Consider the following 17,989-nt stretch of genomic DNA (forward strand, 5'->3'; position numbering starts at 1 on the left):
TTCTTTCTTTCTTTCTTTTTCTTTTCTCCCTTCTTTCTTTGTCTTGCGTGTGTGTGTGTGTGTGTGTGTGTGCGTGTCTTTTCTTTTATTCTCTTTTATTTGCATTTCTGTCCACGTATCCTGGTATCCTGGATGGCCAGGCTACTCGTCCAGCCTCAGCTCTCAGCCTCGTTCGCAACTCCTCTACGTCGCTAACTGCAGACGTCCAGAATTTCAATCACGCCCGGACTCGCCATCTCGCTCGACCCTCCGTTCCTTTCGTTCCTTTACTCGCTCAGGAGACCGACCCGGAAGCAGTCTCTCGAACCATACTGATATCGCTCCGCCACGAGCCCCTCCCACACTCGCGGACCCCCCGCATTCCGCACATCCGGATTCCAGGCAAGCCTTTCACTCCAACCGATCCCGAGTCTCCTTTAGCTCGAGATCGGGTAGAGATATGACCGGTCCCATGGAGGTTGACCGGTCCCGCACTCGGAGGGAGAGGACCTTTGTCGGGAGCGAATGCGCTGTGTGCGAGGAACCGCTGGAGCATACCCTGCGGGGTGAACGAGTCTTGCAATTCTCATGCAGTCATGTGTCCCACGAGGCCTGTTTTTATGAGTTTATCCGGGAATTTGAATCGCAGTATTGCCCCACGTGCAATGCGCCGCTGGCCTTGGACACGAGTCGGGGTGGAAATATTTTGGACATCGGTATGTTGCGCTGCGTGGACGAAAGGTGGACGGCACTGACGCGATCGCACGGCAGAAAAAATAAGCAATATTGTTCGTTCGGTGACGATGAATGATACCGCCACGATGCGGAGTGGCATAACGGCCGCGACCCCAACCACCCCATGGGAGCAGCAAACGACCCGACGGCCACCGAGTGACACGGCCAGCCGATACACCTCTCGGGAGCCACCTTATGCTCACCGAGACAGCCGCGACGCCGGCAGTCAACGAGAGCGCGTCGAACGGTTGACGGCCAGCTCGCAACGCCAACCACACTCGCGCAACGGCAGTGCGGCCGGGTCGTCGGGTGACTACCAGGAGGGCCAGCACCCCGGCAGCGGTCGGCGACATGATTACGATGTGCAAGCCATGGAGTCGGACCTGAGTCCTCGTCCGGGAGTCACAAAGAATCCCATCCCCGCGCCCATCGTGACCGTGCGAAGCGAGTTTCCCACCATGAACCGGTCCCGCCAGCAACAGTCACTCACATGTCTGATTACGGTCGAGGTGCCGGAAGGCAACTGGCGTCCCGACGCCGAGGATCTGCGGCACGGGTCTGCTGGACAGTCGCAACCGGAGGATCTTTACCCGCCGCCGTTCGTCGCACAGGATGCGCGGTCCATTCAGTACGAGCCGACGGAAAATCTGGATGAAATTGCCGAGGAACTGAGGGACCGCGTCGATAATTGGCATGGTCTCGAGTTTCAACGGTACGTATGATATTCTCACTTTTGTCTTCTTCTGAGGGACCCCACGCTGACGATACCGCAGGTTTGGCAAGCTACGCCTGCACGGACAGATGCGCGTGGGCAAGGATCGGGAGTCCTGGCAGGAGCTGGAATGCTATTTGTTCGCAGAAATGCTCATATGTGTCAAGGAGAAGAGGAACGCCGATCCGAACCAGTACGACGAAACAGGGAAGCGCAAACCTCCGCGCTGCACGCTCAAGGGATCGATCCTCATCAAGAAACATTTGAAATCGATCGAGCCGGAAACCGAGGAACCCGTTCTTTCGTTGAATCTTTCCGTCAACGAACTCCCTTGCTTCTACCTTCGCTTCCAGAGTCGCAGCCAGTTGGAGGTGTGGCGCCGTGCCCTGATGGACTTGCACCCGGTGGAGAATCTACCGCGCCCCAATGACTATGACTTGGATAATTCGGGTGCCGAGGACGAGGACTACCGAAACAGCCGAATCCAACGACAAGCGTCCCTCAATTCTTCCTACGGTGCTGGCAAATCGAACAACACGGCCATCACCGATTACACCAACCCGGACATGGAAACCCCTTCGATCAACACGGTTCACATCCCCCTCGACATCGTCGTGGTTATTCCCGTGTCTTCGTCCATGCAGGGGCTTAAGATCACTCTTTTGCGTGATGCCCTCAAATTCCTTGTGCAGAATTTGGGACCTCGGGACCGGATGGGGATGGTCACTTTTGGTTCAAGTGGTGGAGGAGTGCCTCTGGTGGGCATGACCACCAAGTCCTGGGCTGGATGGAACAAGGTCCTGGATTCCATTCGGCCAGTAGGACAAAAGAGCCTCCGCGCCGACGTGGTCGAAGGGGCCAACGTGGCGATGGATCTTCTGATGCAGCGCAAGTTCAACAACCCTGTGTCGACAATCCTTTTGATCAGCGACTCGTCCATCTCGGATCCAGAAAGCGTGGATTTCGTGGTGTCCCGCGCTGAGGCTGCCAAGGTCAGCATTCACTCGTTTGGCCTGGGCCTGACTCACAAGCCGGACACGATGATCGAGCTGTCTACTAGAACCAAAGGCTCCTATCTGTACGTGAAGGACTGGATGATGCTGCGGGAGTGTGTCGCCGGCTGCTTGGGTTCTTTACAAACGACCTCCCACCAAAACGTCAAGCTCAAGCTCCGCCTGCCAGAAGGATCGCCGGCCAAATTCGTCAAAATCAGTGGTGCCCTACACACAACCAAGCGTGCCACTGGGAGAGATGCCGAGGCTGCGTTGGGAGATCTGCGATTCGGAGACAAACGCGATGTCCTCGTGCAGCTTGTTATCCAGCCAGACAATGCCACGCAGGAGAACATGCCTCAGGACCCATGGGAAAGCCTGGTTTCGGGGCTGGAGGCCCTCGGCGGTGGGGCCGATGGGGACGAGCAGCGGGTGCTCAGCGTCGAAGAGATCCCATTGATCCAGGCCGACCTCACATATGGCGACCTTCTTCGCGATGGTCACTTGACCCACTCGCCCCGTCCGTCGCTCCTTGCTATTACCATGTTGCCGCCGAACCCCAAGGCCAAGAACCAGCGTCCGATGACGCCTCCGATTCCCCCTCACCCCTCGATTGTGCAGCGTCGCATGGAGCTGCTGACCTCGGATATGTTGACTCGAGCGCTCACTCTCGTGTCTCGGGGGCAGCATGACCGCGCACAGCATCTCCTCAACGAGACCCGTAGCATTCTCAAGGGTCTCGGCAAGGGCGGTCTACCCCCTCTGCCTCCGGGAGCTCCCCGGTCCTCGAACCACAGCGAGCCGGGGAGTCGTACTGACACTCCGAACTCATCCTCCCCCAAGTCCTCAACCTTTGCTGAGAGCCAGTCTTCCTCCGCATCAGACACGGCGACCATCACGCCGGCGTCTGCGGTGGATGCCGAGACAATGATTGCTCTCAATGCCGACCTGGAATCTTCCCTGGAGTGGATCAACCACCCGGCGGTGTTTGGCCGTGATTCCCGCAAAGCTGTGCTGCAGAGCATTGGCGTTATCTCGTCGCAGCGGGCGTACACCTACCGCACCCCGTCTGAAGCCCACTGGGCACAGCGTGTCAGCGGTGTCCGCAGGTTGACGGAGCGATCCAAGGACTGGCGGGAGACCGGAGACGATGCACTGACCGAAGAATAAACGACACGTCACTTATTTTTTTTTCTTCTTGCTTTTGTGTGCATTTTGGGCTTATGCAAACTTATCCGTGGAGTCGGCTGAGTGATTTTGCTCCCTCTTTCTCCCTTATTTTTTTATTATTTTTTTTTTCATCTATTTCCTATGATACCATTTTGTTCCCACCATGACTTGCGCGGCATGATACCAGAGGCTTTGGTTTGATGTGTTTCCATTTGGATTTTGTACCTTTCTGGACATACATCTGTTTCTATTTAATTGCTCCGTCTTGAATATGGTGTGCTGGGTGGGATGGGTTTTATATCCTTCTATTTTTACTTGAATTTCTGAAAATACTGTCATGACTCTGGACTTTGTTGATAACCTTTGCCTAATTTACTGCTCAACGTGATGAAGTTACTGCTTATATTGAAACTCGAAAATCTCTTACTGGGTAATTGCTGCTATCATTTGTTGATTATGGGATAGGACTATTTAAGTGGAATGCTTCTTGTTATCCTTTGTGTATACATTTGGCGATAAGGGTGAGGCCATACAAATACAACATCACGTGGACGCACGGGCTCGGAGTTGAACAGCTTCACTCAAACAGCTTCAGGGTCACTCGAACTCGGGCCCCCTCAATGCCAAGTTGCCCCTGACAATGCTGAGCCAGCCGAATATGCAAATTTTCCACAGTGTGCGCTCCCCTCTGTGGCGATTGAAGCAGGCGCATCCTGCTTGTCTCCATACTCCGATAGACCCTCGACTATCGCTCGCACCCCAAACGCCAGCCTCTCGACCGTTTTCGCGATGGGCCACCGGCTTGTCTTCCATAAAAGAGCCTCTACGACTTCGGCCACACAAATGTGCTTATCGAGGCCCTCCCGCGTCCACCTTCACCAAAAACCTCCCAGCGAGCCGCCGGCCATTCTCCTCTGGCCAACGCTTCCACTACTACCGAAATCAGTATAACCGTTTCGCGGGCACAGGAGTCACAACATTGCTCTTCCGGTTCTTGCGAAATGCAAAACCGGAGCACTATCTAGTGGTTGGGGTTATCGCTTCGGGTCTTTATCTATACAACACGGATGAAGTCGAGGTGAGTATGACCTGGCTGGATGCGCAATGTGCCATGGTTGGCTCTTTTGCTCTGACAATTTTGGGACTACCAGATGACCGGCCGGCGACGGTTCAACTGCATCTCCCACAGACGGGAGCTTATGATGGGCGCTGAAATCTACCAAGAGATACTTGATGAGAATCGCGGCCGACTACTCCCAGACGACCATCCATTGACAGAGGCGATTGATGGAGTACTGCAGCGGTTGATTCCACAAGCACGCATCGAGGGCGCCGAGTGGAAAGTCCATGTTATCAACGACGACAACACTGCCAATGCTTTTGTGCTTCCTGGGTAAGCTTGATTAACCTGGTCCTATTGAGAACTCGGGCCTTGAGTACTCCGATATATATGGCTACTGACTTTTCTTTTTCAGTGGTCAAGTCTTTGTGTATACCGGTATCATGCCCATGTGCAGAGATATGCACGGAGTAGCCGCCGTCCTGGGACATGAGATTGCACATGTCATCGCCCACCATTACGGCGAGCGTATGAGCCACCGCTTTTTGAGTCTCGCAGCGATATATCTCATCTCGTTCCTGTTTGATATTTCGGGGGAATTCCCCTCGTTGTTTATGGACATACTATACAAATTGCCGAATTCGCGAATCCAAGAGGTCAGCCTTGCTCCTGTCGCCTGACACACAACTTGTTGTTCGTTCAATGGTTCTAACTTGAGTGTACAGGCCGAAGCAGATAGCATGGGACTGAGTATGTACGATCGCTGATGACTCATGGATATGAATTGACAATCACTAGCGATGATGTCCAAGGCATGCTACAACCCCGAGGCCGCCGCAGATTTGTAAGTGGATCTATAAGAGCCGTGGATATCTTCGAGTGTCTGCTGATTGTGTCCTAGCTGGGCCCGGATGCAAGAACGAGAAAAACAAGCCCCGCCTCAATTTATGTCCACCCACCCAGCGGTAAGATCCCAGAGCACCGCAAATACCTACCTTGGTAGGCATACTTTCAAAAGACATGCCACTGACACCGCTGTAGACGTACAACCGTCTTGAGGCCATTCGAGGCTGGTAAGATGACATATTTCCGCCCGGTTTGACTGGTTGCTAATCCACTGCACAGGATGCTCAAGGCCATGGCAATCTACCAAGACAGTGGGTGTGAAGCCTTGGGCTTTATAAGTAAGTCTCTTACAAGAGTTCTTCGCCCTTCGACGCCGGGTTGCTGATCTTATTCCTGCGCAGTGCCCGCTTTCCAGGATGCATATAGCGCGCATGAGTCGCATAATTGGGAGTGATGGGAGGCCAAGAGAGGGAAGTAGTGTAATTATTTGTAATTATTCGTATCAAATAGATAATCACCCGTTGAAATACCTGTAATATATTCTAAATTTCCCTGTATGTTCAAGTTCGAGGGGGAGTCAACTGGTGGGCTCCCCCCTCGTGCAAACAGAGCAAACCCACCACAGCTCCAAAAATTCCCCGGCACAGCAGCCCAATCTCCCCCCTTCTACATCAACACCTTCATATTACGTCGCCTCCAATCTCGGACGCGACCTTTGACCATGTCGCTATCTATCCCAGGGCCCTCGCAAGCGGGTCTCTTCAAGCCTGGGTACCAGAGGTGAGTGGGAATAAAAACGAAGGCAGCGGACTCCATCCCCCACCGCAAACTACGCCTCCTTATCTGGATCTCTCCCCCTGAACCATAGCGGGAAAAAGAGGAAGGGGGAAGACTGGCCATGAATCAATTGACTAACATGTGTCTTTTTCTGAAAATACAGCCACGACGCCGAAGATGGAGCCGTCATCCGCAACATCGAGGCCTGCCAGGCCATCTCGCAGACCGTGCAGACCTCGCTGGGCCCGTACGGCCGCAACAAGATCGTCATCAACCACCTGCAGAAGATGATTCTAACCTCGGATGCCGCCACTATCCTGCGCGAGCTCGATGTCGTGCATCCCGCGGCGAAGCTGCTCGTTATGGCGAGCCAGCAGCAGGATGCGGAGATGGGGGACGGTACTAACCTGGTTATTGTGCTGGCGGGCGAGCTGCTTAAGAAGGCGGAGGAGTTGATTCGCTTGGGGTTGAAGACGAGTGATATTGTGCAGGGATATGAAAAGGCTTCGAACTTTGCTTTGAAGGTTCTAGAGGGTATGTTTCTTTTTTTTCCCCCTTTCTTTTTCTCTTTTCCCCCCAGCTGCACAGTGTGGGATGGTGTTGACTGACAGCTTGGTTTTTGATAGAACTCGAAGTCGACCGGCTCCAGGAGATGCGGTCGCAGACGGAGCTCAGCAAGGCTCTGCGGACGGTCGTGGCGAGCAAGCAGTCTGGTACGGAGGATATCCTGGCGAATCTGGTTGCGGAGGCAGTGCTCGCGGTGCTGCCGAAGAACCCCCTCAACTTCAACGTCGACAATGTGCGGGTCGTCAAGATCATGGGTGGCAGCCTGGAGCAGTCTCGGGTGATCAAGGGTATGGTGTTCGGCCGGGAGCCGGATGGAATTGTCAAGCAGGCCCGCAAGGCCAAGGTGGGCGTATTCAGCTGCCCCATCGACGTCAGCCAGACCGAGACCAAGGGCACGGTACTCTTGAAAAACGCACAGGAGATGGTCGACTACACCAAGGGCGAGGAGGAGCGTCTGGAAACTGCGATCAAGGAGCTCTACGACTCCGGACTCCGTGTGGTCGTGGCAGGTTCCACTGTCGGCGAACTGGCCATGCATTACCTCAACCGGTTTAACATCTTGGTGGTCAAGATTCTTTCCAAGTTCGAGCTTCGTCGTCTGTGCCGCGTGGTCGGTGCGACGCCGCTGGCCCGCCTGGGCGCTCCCATGCCGGACGAGATGGGCGCCGTGGATGTGGTTGAGACGACCGAGATTGGTGGAGATCGTGTCACCGTTTTCCGACAGGAGGATGCCAACGCTGTGACTCGCACGGCGACCATCGTGCTGCGCGGTGCTACGCAGAACCACCTGGAAGATGTCGAGCGCGCCATTGACGACGGCGTGAACGTGGTCAAGGCCATCACCAAGGACCCGCGCTTGGTGCCCGGCGCCGGTGCCACCGAGATCCAGCTCGTCGAGCGCATTTCCAACTTCGCCGACAAGACCCCGGGCCTGCCGCAACATGCCATCCGAAAGTACGCCGAGGCTTTCGAAGTCATCCCGCGCACGCTGGCCGAGTCTGCTGGTCTGGATGCCACCGAGGTGCTCTCCCGCCTGTACACCGCGCACCACCGCACCACCACGGCCAACGGCCAGTCCGAATCCTCCGGAGAGGAAGAGGAGGGTAGCTCGTCTGACGAGGAGGAGCCCTACTGGACTACGGGTGTTGATCTTGAGGTCGGCTCCTCGGCCGGTACGCTGGATGCCGTCGAGGAGGGCATTTTGGACTTGATGGCGTCCAAGAGCTGGGCCATCCGGCTGGCCAGCGAGGCTGCTCGGACGGTACTTGGCGTCGACCAGATCATCGTCGCTCGCCAGGCTGGTGGGCCGAAACCGCCGGGACCGAACCCCAACTGGGATGAGGATTAAGCGGTAGACCGTGAGCACGGTGATAGATCTCCATACGACGAATCTCACGAAAAGAAAAAATCTGTGGTGTGTACAGCTGAGTATAATACAAGGTTTCTGGGCTTGATTCCCCCCTTTTATTGTAGAATATCACTACAAGAGTGTCTAAAGCTGCTTTATACTTGATTTGATATCTTATTCCAATGGGTTTTGGATCATTTGAGTCTCAATCTATGGATGTATTTGTTCTTCCCAAATGGGCATCGAAACTCGCTTATCTAATACACCACGTGACGCGTAGATTTTCCCCGAAACTCGTTCTTTTTGCTCGCGAGATCGCGGTTAAGCTGTCCCTTCGACTTCCCTCCCCTCCATCAACTAATTCTCCCTCGCGTTTTCGAGTTTCATACTCAATTCCATCGCCATGGCCCTCCCCGTCCAAGCTGCAGCCCGCTGCTGCAGACACTTCTCCGGCTCTGTCCGCCCGTCCTCCCTGCGCATCGCGACCTCCGCTACATATCTGCCCACAGCCCGCAGCACGCCCAGCAGCCGGCGATGGGAGTCGACCGAAGCAGCTGCCGCTCCGGCGAACCCGAAGATCGCGCCAATTGTTGATCAGATCAGCCAATTGACGCTGCTGGAGACGGCGGACCTGGTGTCTACTCTCAAGGTATGTGATCTACTTTTTTCTTTTTTATCCATGACTTGCCGATGATTGGGGAACATATACGCACTTGCATGGCTATCGATATACCTCAATGCTTTCCCGTAAGAACAATTGACTTACGCATAATTCCGTCGACAGACCCGCTTGAACATCCCCGACATGCCTGTGGGCGGCTTCGCCATGGCCCCCGGCGCCGGAGCCCCCGGTGCCGCCGCACCAGTGGAGGAGGAAGAGGCCGCGCCCGCGGCGGCCGAGAAGACACTGTTCAACTTGAAACTGGACTCGTTCGAGGCGGCTTCTAAGCCCAAGGTCATCAAGGAGATCAAGACCCTGCTCGGTCTGTCGCTGGTGGACAGCAAGAAGTTCGTCGAGGCCGTGCCTAAGGTCATGAAGGAGTCGGTGCCCAAGGAGGAGGCGGAGAAGATTATTGAGACGCTCAAGGGACTTGGCGCGAAGGCGACCATGGAGTAAAACTGTTCGAAAGAGAGCAAGAGATGATGGAGGGAGAGATGGGCAAATGTACTGTACATTATACGCATTGTGTTAAGAGCCCGTCTGGTATAGAGGGCTCGTTTGATTTAATCGATGCATTTGAGCATAAGACTTGGGACTTTTGTTTTCTGGTTTTGCTTTGTAGATTGTTGTAAATTGTAGGAAGCTTGGTATTGACGATGTGATGTGCGCTCCTAGCACCGTCGATGCGGATAAGCTCCGCTCCGCACTTTTTCACCTCAACCTCAACTCCCTCTCTCGCCTTTCTCTCTCCCCCACCACGCCATGTCGAGGCCACCCGGCTCTCTTCTGTCATGGCTGAGACCTCATCAATCCCTCTCACCAGCACCTCCCACTCTCCTTAGCTCGAGCGCGACGACCCGCCTCTCAGCGCGAAAAACACACCCGCCCAACAACCAAACCGCCCCGACAACAAAACAATCATTTCACAGTACTCAACCTCGACCCTGGCGGGGTCCAGGAGCGAGATCTCCTGCTGCCATGCGGGCACAAAATCAGGTCACCTATAATGCGTGGGAAACACCGGCGGGGCCAATGGACAAGAATGGCTTCTATTTGCACCTCCTGTCAGACAGCCACGAAGAGCATCTCAAGGAATTCCTACAGAATGCAACGCCTCTTTTCCGCCTTGCTCTCAGTGGAAACCAGGTGCCGAAGGGAATCAACTTCCAGAAATTCAAGGAAGTGGGGACAAAATTGGTCGTAGCTTCACATCGGGCTCTGCCGAATGCGCAAGCGATCCGGGCGATCTCTTCTGGTAAGTGATGGGGATAGAATCTGTTTCCGTGAAGGGTCAATTGACTAACTTGATTAACAATAGACGTGGATGCGGTCTACCGGCTTGGTCATATTGTGTCTCACGATGACCGGCCCTTCTGGGAATGGGTCACATCGTCCTGCGCGATGGCGAAAGCGCGCATCCCTCTTATTATTATCACTAAAAGAAACATGGACCACATCAAAGTCCCTCCCCACACGGAGTGGACGGACGAGATCAAGAAGATGGCCACCGAAAGCAAATTCCCGCCCGCCATGTTGCTACAGGCGGAGATTCTCCTTGCGCGCGGCCGGCCCGCAGAGGCAGCTAGCCTCCTCAAGGAACATGTTCTTCCCTATTGTTCTTCAACCCAGCGTGCGCCCACCTCGTGGGAGGACATTACACTGGGCGGGCGGCTGATCTCTCCCTGGAGATTATATGCCACTTGTACAGGGTTAGAAGGCAACGGCGAGGCCATGCAAAAGGCTATTCGTACGGCGGCGATGACGTACCAAGAGGGCCAGGCATTAGCAGAACAAGCCACCATGATGCGCGTCCAGGGTGACATGGAAGCGTACGAGGAGTATATGACCAAGGCTGCGACGACCGGCCTGGCAAACCCCTGCCTGTTTCTAGCCAACTTCTACCTGGCAACCGCCCTGGGATACTATCCCACCCGCGCCGAGCGAAAAGCCGGCACACCTCCACCGAAGAGCCAAAGCAATAAAGCCGACGAGCAGTCCAGCGGCCCCAATCTTGTCATGGCAACCCTCAAATCGATGACTGGCTGGGCTTCCTCATATTTCAACCAATCCATGCCCCGCGAGAATTATCGCAAGCTCGCTGTCGACTGGTATGAACTGGCCTACGCACACAAAAATGCCAAAGCAGCGTTGATCCTGGCGTTTCTGATGCGCGAGGACGGCGACCTGGAAACCGGACTGCACTTGCTCGAGATGGCGGAGAAGAAACCAGGAGATATTCAACGCCTGAAACCGGGTGAGGACTCGTGGCATGCCGAAGAGTATGCGCGACTCTGGACGAGAAGGATGACGCAGATGAAGCAGAGATGGCATGAGCCTAACCTTAAATCTCCTTTTACTCGGGATCTATTGAATTTGGATTAAATATCTCTCTCTGTCTATCTCTTTCGAAGTTGAAGATTGTTGTCTTCTCTGAATAACGCCTACTGTCTGTACTCATACCATCTTTATTCTGTGTTCTATATACCTTGTATATTTATTGTGAATATGCTTTTTTTACCCCAACCGTTCCCTGTGGTTTTTCTTTGATAAAGACCTTTCGAGTTCTACTCTCGCCGTTCCGTCCGCCACCAACCATGCTGGATATCTAAAGAGAACATGATGCCACCACAGCCGGTCATGCACCACCAAGTCCCATCTCACCTCGTCATGGAAAGGAGAGAGACAGTTAAACAAAAGAAAAGAAGAAAACAAAGTAACGCCCCGGTTCAATCCACAGTGGAATCCAGTTTTCATCTTGTCCCCAACCCCAAGCGCAGCCCAACAGAATACCAAAAATAAAATCGACCCAAACAGACCAACCGAATACAATGAGGAATGAGATCATACCAAGAAAAACAAACAAAAGAAATGACAAGTGGAGAGAAAGAGAGAGCGAGAGAGAGATGTCACCATCTCTTTCTACCCTTGCCCTTCCCTTTCCCTCTCGTCTTCAGCTCCACAAACCCCAGCTCCTTCAACCCCTCAGCCAGAATCGAAGAATCCTGCAAGCCCGGGAAATCTTTGGCCGGGTACACGCGAAAGGGATCAGACCAAGCCTCCGAGAGAATGGGCATCTCATGGCCCGTATCCTCGACGGAGCCCCAGTCCATCAACCGGAACTGTAGCCGATACAGCCCAGCCGAGCGAATCGACAGATCCGCAAAGATAAAGAACGTAGCAGGCTGATGGAGAAGCGACGCACGCTTGGGATGCGGGTAGGATGGTGGCTGGCCCGCAGGACTCGCAGGGTCATCGGCACCCGAGACGGGGTGAATAGGAGCCGAGTTGGGGTCCGGATCTGCGTCCACGAAGAACGGGGACATGAACGCCTTGCCGGACAAGAGGGGCGTGGAGAAGGCGTCGTCTGGGTCGCGCGGGTCGGCGTCCGAGGGCTGCGACCAGGGCGACGACGCCTCGACGGGGAAGAGGAGACAGCCGACGGTCAGGCGCGGGTTCTGGAGGAGGTCGTGGTCGTCCTGCGAGTGTGAATCGAAGTCCTCGAGCAGGATCTGGACGATGGGCGGTGGGTCGACGGGCCGCCGGTCTCGGTCTCCCGCGCCGCAGGCTCGTGCCGCTAGGGGCTGCTGCCGTACGTGGAGTCGGTACCGGTCTTCTGGGGCGGAGCGCCGCGGTGGTGGCCTGGGTGATAGCGCTGGGAGTGAGTCCGAGTCGTGGTGTAGGAGCTTGTCGAAGCCGTGCGGGACACGCGAGCTGGCGGTGCGCGTTTTCGGGGTTGGGGGGTCTTGCGGCGTGCTGGGTGCTGCTGGGTTGCGCGCATATGCTGCGGCGGCGGCGCTGGTTTCTGAGTGGACGGGGCTGGGTATTGTCGTCGAGCTGCTGCTGTGCCTGTGTACATGGTGTTTCTGAGGTGTCAGACCCAGCTCATTTTGTTATGTCTTGTGCCGATGTCTCCCTTGTTCGTGCGAGTTCTTCCCAAACCAGGACATACATGGATTGAAGCTCCATGTGTATCCTGGAGAGAGGGAGGGAAAGAGAAGCACGCTCGAACATCATTACAAGAAAAAAAAAAAAAAAAGAAACATCGCGCCAGGGCACTGGACGACTGACAGATAGAGGAATAGATCAAATCGACACAAGGACAACGGACAAAAAGAAAGGGACTTTACTGGGACTCCAGGTCGTACGTCCGGCCTGGGGGGGCATCATAACCGCGGCCATGGCCGAACAACGAACTCCAGCCATCGTCGAGCTGGCCAGAGTAGGTGCGCGGATCAGCAGGGGCACCACCACGGTGGTGGGATCGTAGCGGAAGCGACTGGGGCGGCATGGCAGGACGAGCCATGTAGGCATTGTCGGAGGCGAGTAGGTATCTGGGGTCGGCGCCGGGGTCGGCAAACTGGCCCGGGGCTGGCAACCTGGGGCCCGGTGGTGAGGCTAGCACGGGACGATCGAAGGCGAGTTGTCCGAAATGTCGCGGCTCATGAGGCGGATAGGGCTGATAGGGCATGGGCATCGGGCCGCTGGGATGGGAACGGGAGGCCGGGTCGAGGTACGGCCTGTCTGGCGTGGGATGTCCCCATTGCTGCGACGGCGGCCTCGACATCTATGCCAAATCGCAACTGGGACCCGTGCGGGCCCTCTGCCAGCTCTTTGTTGAATGGAGAACTGCCCGTTGTATAGTCAGGAATTGCCGGTGTGGAGAAACTGTTGTCTTTTGAGAAGGGGAGTGGGGGAAGTTTTGTCTCTTGGGGGTTTTTTTTTTCTTTTTTGCCTGTTTTTTTTTTTTAAAAAAAAAAAAATTATTATTTGTTTGTTTTTTGTATCCGTATTTTTTAGCTCGCAGGCATTAGATGCGACCCACGAAGCGGTCAGGCAAAGCACGAGCAATCGGGGCTGGATGCCTCAGATGGATAGTTTAAACATGTATGTCAATGGAGAAGAGTATGCCGAAGAAACACGTCAACATTGAAATGCATATCCTGGATCTGCCTGCGGTCAAGAGGCATCTGATAACTCGCTGGCAAAGTCAACTCCCCATGACGCCAGAAGTCGACCCGAGGGAATGGATCTATACCTGCCTGAAACGGGGGATATATTTCTTTTTTTCCCTGTTGTTTCTTCTGTTCGGTGCAGCGGTGCAGAGTCCCTTCGAGAATGATGTCCACGGGCAGTTGGGGTTTCTCCCTCCCGGCCTCCCCGAGCTGTCCAATCACTTGAAAAAAATGAATATGACAGGGAACGGGGGAGGTGGGAATAGTGGGAACAACAGAGATGGAGGGGAAAAAAAATCAAAAATTATAGAATGTTTTTGGAGCAGAACCCCATCTGGCCATGGGCTACCATTGGTGCTGTGCCCACCGATGAACAATGAAAAAAAAAAAGGGAAGAGCCGGGGGGACGGGCCGAGAGGACATGAATTTGCCACGAGAAAGGAGGTCTGTGTGTGTGCAAGTGGTGTGGGTGTGTGTGGATGTGTCTCCATTGCCAATGTGCGTGTGGACATGGTCGAACTAGATCGCGTTCCTGACAGAGAGAACTGATGCCTCGCCCCGAGGCTTTCCGAAGTCTTGAAAGAGACAGTCAAAGGGTCGGTCGGATAGAAAGCCGGTCAATTGTGGGACTCTGCTATTGGCATCCCATGCGAGGGCTTCTCTTTCTTAGGGGTGTTGGTTTACTTCCCTGGAAGTTGTGTAACGAACGGGGGCAACCGTCGATCTGTCGGATGCTGACCGACCCTTGGACGGGCTGAGCTGGTGTCTCCCGGTTCGAATCACAGCCAGCACCGCGATGGGTCTGCGAGACTGCCACTGGTGATTGGGGAGTGGCTATTTGCTTGGCAAGCGTTTCTCCTCCCCTTTGGACGATCTGCTCTGACCCCACAGAGCGGATCTTGGGAACTGCGTCAAAGTGGTCCCTCGAGAGTGGGCTCTCTGCTAGTCGGCCCCAGTCAAGCTCCGTGCGGACCTGTTGGAACAAGTCAGCTTACCAGGAATTTCAGCGCCGTTGCATGGCAGGTCCTATTTTCGGTCCTCCGGTGGATCTCGGCAGGATTTGGCAGGTAATGTAGCGACAGATGTTCCTTATTTGTTTAGGTTCTGGTTCTCAAAGCAGCAAAGCAGAGATGGTGGATTTGAAATACGCGAATCACTTTCAAGATTTCAACAGAGGCCCCAGCGGCGAGTCATTGAGAGACGTGCCAGTTCATGGAGACAAGCCTTGTCAAGTTGCTGTTTGAGTTTGCTTTGCACGGACCAGAGGGGCGAAACCCTGGAAAGCACCAGTGGAGCCTGTCAAGGGGGTGAGCCACCCATGGCTGTCGTCACTTGCCAGTGTTGGAAAGCATCGAGTGCTCATTTGTTGGGAGCTGCTCGGCTCCATCGATAAAGCGTCGTGGCTGCGCTGAGCCCTTGCGGAGCGCTCCACTGCTTCAGCCTAGTGCAGAGCTGCATCCCAAGGCACTGGGCGGTTCCATGTGCTCATGGTTCGCGAGCAGAGGATTATCTGATGAACGGCCTGCGAACGGCTTGCCGTGCAGAGCGAAGTACTGAGAAGAATTCCGGTGACGCTGTGCGCCCCATACTGTGGCAATTGAACGTTGTTCCCATCCTTACCGTCGATCCTGGGATGACGTGACCCGATGCCTTGGCTCAAGGACCGGTGGAAACAGCCAGCTCAGTGCGTGTCGTGGGAATCAGGGCGATAGCGAGGACCCAGAGACCCAGAGACCCAGAAGATCCTGGCAGGGATGAAAATCCAGACAAACTGCTGATCACGACGATCCCGAGACGTTGCTACCAGGGAAAATCCCCGTTGGCAAGAAGCGATGGACATGTAGAGTACCAGTTTGGGATGGAGCAGTCAGGTGCAGAAGAGAAGTGTCCCTCTTCCCAGACTCTCGGGTGTTCATCCCTGGCATGCTGCAATGCTGGCCAAAAAAAAAAAAAAAAAAAAAAAAACCAGGGTCAACTATGTACAATTCCCTATTTACATGCAAGATCGTCCCTTAGGTCGTTCATGTCTTCAAAGTTCCCTGCACCTGCAGAGTATTCGCATGAGTCCCAGAATTCTACTTCATACCCGAGCCAAGCGCGTTCATAATCACAAGACAAGGTCTCGGCTGGGATCAACATCCAAATAATATGGTCCATCATATACCCGCCCAGATTGGAAGGTTGGGCGCCTGTCGCGACCGGATGCCCTACCACGGCCGGTCTCTGACGGCAGCAGATGCATCAAAGCTCCAAAGGGCGCATCCGGTGGCACTGGTCCGCGATTGACAACTCCATGGCCCTTCCCAACATACACACCAAGCATACCGCCGAATTGGCGGTCCCAGGTCACAATATATCCAGATGGTTGCCATGGTTGGTCGGGTCCGGATCGCATATCCATAGAGCCCAGTTGCATAAGATGTAGACAGTGCCTTCCCATCTGGGGGATGCCATTTATGATCAAGCGAGCCCGAATCAAGCCAAGAGTGGATGGAGTCCAGCACCACGACGAGTCGTGCAAAGTTGGGAGCCGACTGTCGGTGAATTCGATTGGCGAATGCTCGAACGTGCAGCGAAATTCGAGAGACGGGTGCTTTGTGCGAAAGGCCTCTATCCGACGCATGTTAAAGTCGAGCATGGGATTCACGCTGATCGAGGTTGCCTCGCCATCATTCAACAGATCCACGATCCGACCCAAGTCCACTGGTGACTTGGAACGACCATAAGTTTGAAGCTCGAAATGAAGGCGGGCTGGATGCTCATATCCAGCCGATTCGCCATCCATCGTGAACAATGGGTGGTCCTCGAAGGTTTCCCACGGTACTTCAGAGGCAAGACCGACATGAGCCTCTTGATCCGACTCCCATCGAATGCCCATCCTCAGTTCCATGTCATGTAAGCTAGTCTCAAGCAACCTGAGATAGTCATCGCCCCTGACCAAGTCGGGTAACGCCTCACCCACAATGGGATCATTGAGTAGAACCGGTAGTTCTCGAAACCTTGCAATTGAAGGTAGATTATCCCCACAGCGCTGAGAAATGTCTTCGAGGAACTTGGAAGCTGTTTCTGGACGACCGCTCTGAACAAGGGCCTCCACAACACCATAGGAAGAGAAGCAGGCTGCCTTAGATTTGCAGTCAAAACTCTCCAGGAATTTATCCCATGTGGCAAAAAGTGTTTCATCACCTTGGAGTTTTCCAAGTAAGTAGAAGTAACCTCTTGGGTTGCGCAGACAACTCAGGACATCGTGTAATCTGGGTCGATCTTGCGGATAGGGGTCTCCCTCTCCCGTAATCTCCATGAGTATGGGTTCTGGATCATAATCTGGGCTCTCAAAAGCCATTGCATCAAGAGCATCAACACAGGCCTGAACCATCCGAGTGCTCGCAAACGGGCTGATTGGTGGAAAACCCAAAGCGTGGTGGCCATTAAGGAAGTGTTTGAGAGCCGGAGCTGAAAGATCTAGCATTGCATAATACATGCCAAGTTCGTATATTTGAGGCTGAATCGAAAGGTCGAGACGGACAAGCCTTGCGGCAACATCATTCAACGTCGAGAGGATCTCCGCTAATGAGGCTTGCCGTTGACAACGTTGCAGAATCCGGTACAGTTCCTCGCAATCGTTGTTCTGTAAGAGCTCAGCCCCTGGGGCATCGACCACTCGCCTCTCAATGGCACTTCTCAGCGTTGGTAGATCACCTATTCTCTCATCGAGTCCTCTCTCCAATTCTTGCTGACGCCCCGGAGAAACACCTTTAAGAGATGTCCACAGAGCAGTGGGCGGGCTGTTCGATGGCCAATCACGATTGAAAAGCTCATACAACCTTTCACGCAAAGATGAATTGGGCTGAGACCCATGCAATGGCTCTGGGGACCCTGTCAGGGTAAATCGAAGCAATTCCGAAGGCGATGGGTCGTGCGGAGACTGTTTCCGGAAAGTATGGCCCCGTGTGTAGAGATTGCGGACAGATGGTGTAGCTAGACAATGGGTCCTGCATTGTTGTCTAAGTTGCAGTAGAGATCGAGAATGCAATCTCCCCATTATGAACAGAGAGAGCTTTGGAGTTCAGTCCAGTTCTTGAGAGTGGAGATGGGGGAGATAAACAAGGCGATAAGGGGCCTGACAGTCCGGGGTCGTCCGGCAGATGGGAGAGCGGTGAATATGGCGGTGAGGCGGAGGTCATTCCTGA

The 17,989-nt window shown here is 54.3% G+C and overlaps 6 protein-coding genes across 6 annotated transcripts; 4 read left to right on the forward strand and 2 right to left on the reverse strand.

The window, feature by feature from the left end:
- Positions 1–439: 439 nt before the first annotated feature.
- On the forward strand, positions 440–3,588 carry NUU61_002564 (vWFA and PH domain-containing RING finger protein; the record flags this gene model as incomplete). The annotated part of the gene is made up of 3 exons (XM_056653146.1): positions 440–695; positions 751–1,426; positions 1,488–3,588. The coding sequence occupies 3 exons, from the start codon at positions 440–442 to the stop codon at positions 3,586–3,588; spliced, it is 3,033 nt and encodes a 1,010-aa protein (XP_056514213.1).
- Positions 3,589–4,228: 640 nt separating this feature from the next.
- On the forward strand, positions 4,229–8,186 carry NUU61_002565 (chaperonin-containing T-complex subunit CCT8; the record flags this gene model as incomplete). The annotated part of the gene is made up of 11 exons (XM_056653147.1): positions 4,229–4,666; positions 4,740–4,981; positions 5,064–5,304; positions 5,374–5,398; positions 5,447–5,492; positions 5,550–5,613; positions 5,690–5,721; positions 5,774–5,832; positions 6,235–6,274; positions 6,435–6,805; positions 6,898–8,186. The coding sequence occupies 11 exons, from the start codon at positions 4,229–4,231 to the stop codon at positions 8,184–8,186; spliced, it is 2,847 nt and encodes a 948-aa protein (XP_056514214.1).
- A 403-nt stretch (positions 8,187–8,589) lies between these two features.
- On the forward strand, positions 8,590–9,303 carry NUU61_002566 (mitochondrial 54S ribosomal protein bL12m; the record flags this gene model as incomplete). Its single annotated transcript, XM_056653148.1, has 2 exons — positions 8,590–8,835; positions 8,971–9,303. 2 exons carry the CDS (start codon positions 8,590–8,592, stop codon positions 9,301–9,303), a joined length of 579 nt encoding a protein of 192 aa, XP_056514215.1.
- Positions 9,304–9,609: 306 nt separating this feature from the next.
- On the forward strand, positions 9,610–11,229 carry NUU61_002567 (uncharacterized protein; the record flags this gene model as incomplete). The annotated part of the gene is made up of 2 exons (XM_056653149.1): positions 9,610–10,102; positions 10,166–11,229. The coding sequence occupies 2 exons, from the start codon at positions 9,610–9,612 to the stop codon at positions 11,227–11,229; spliced, it is 1,557 nt and encodes a 518-aa protein (XP_056514216.1).
- Positions 11,230–11,753: 524 nt separating this feature from the next.
- Positions 11,754–13,411, reverse strand: NUU61_002568 (velvet factor family protein; the record flags this gene model as incomplete). Its single annotated transcript, XM_056653150.1, has 2 exons — positions 11,754–12,693; positions 12,993–13,411. 2 exons carry the CDS (start codon positions 13,409–13,411, stop codon positions 11,754–11,756), a joined length of 1,359 nt encoding a protein of 452 aa, XP_056514217.1.
- A 2,495-nt stretch (positions 13,412–15,906) lies between these two features.
- Positions 15,907–17,841, reverse strand: NUU61_002569 (uncharacterized protein; the record flags this gene model as incomplete). Its single annotated transcript, XM_056653151.1, has 1 exon — positions 15,907–17,841. The coding sequence occupies one exon, from the start codon at positions 17,839–17,841 to the stop codon at positions 15,907–15,909; it is 1,935 nt and encodes a 644-aa protein (XP_056514218.1).
- Between the last annotated feature and the right edge of the window lie 148 nt (positions 17,842–17,989).

This window comes from Penicillium alfredii (assembly GCF_028826965.1).
Source record: "Penicillium alfredii strain IBT 34128 chromosome Unknown utg000004l_segment0_segment0, whole genome shotgun sequence".
NCBI classification, from domain to species: Eukaryota; Fungi; Ascomycota; class Eurotiomycetes; order Eurotiales; family Aspergillaceae; genus Penicillium; species Penicillium alfredii.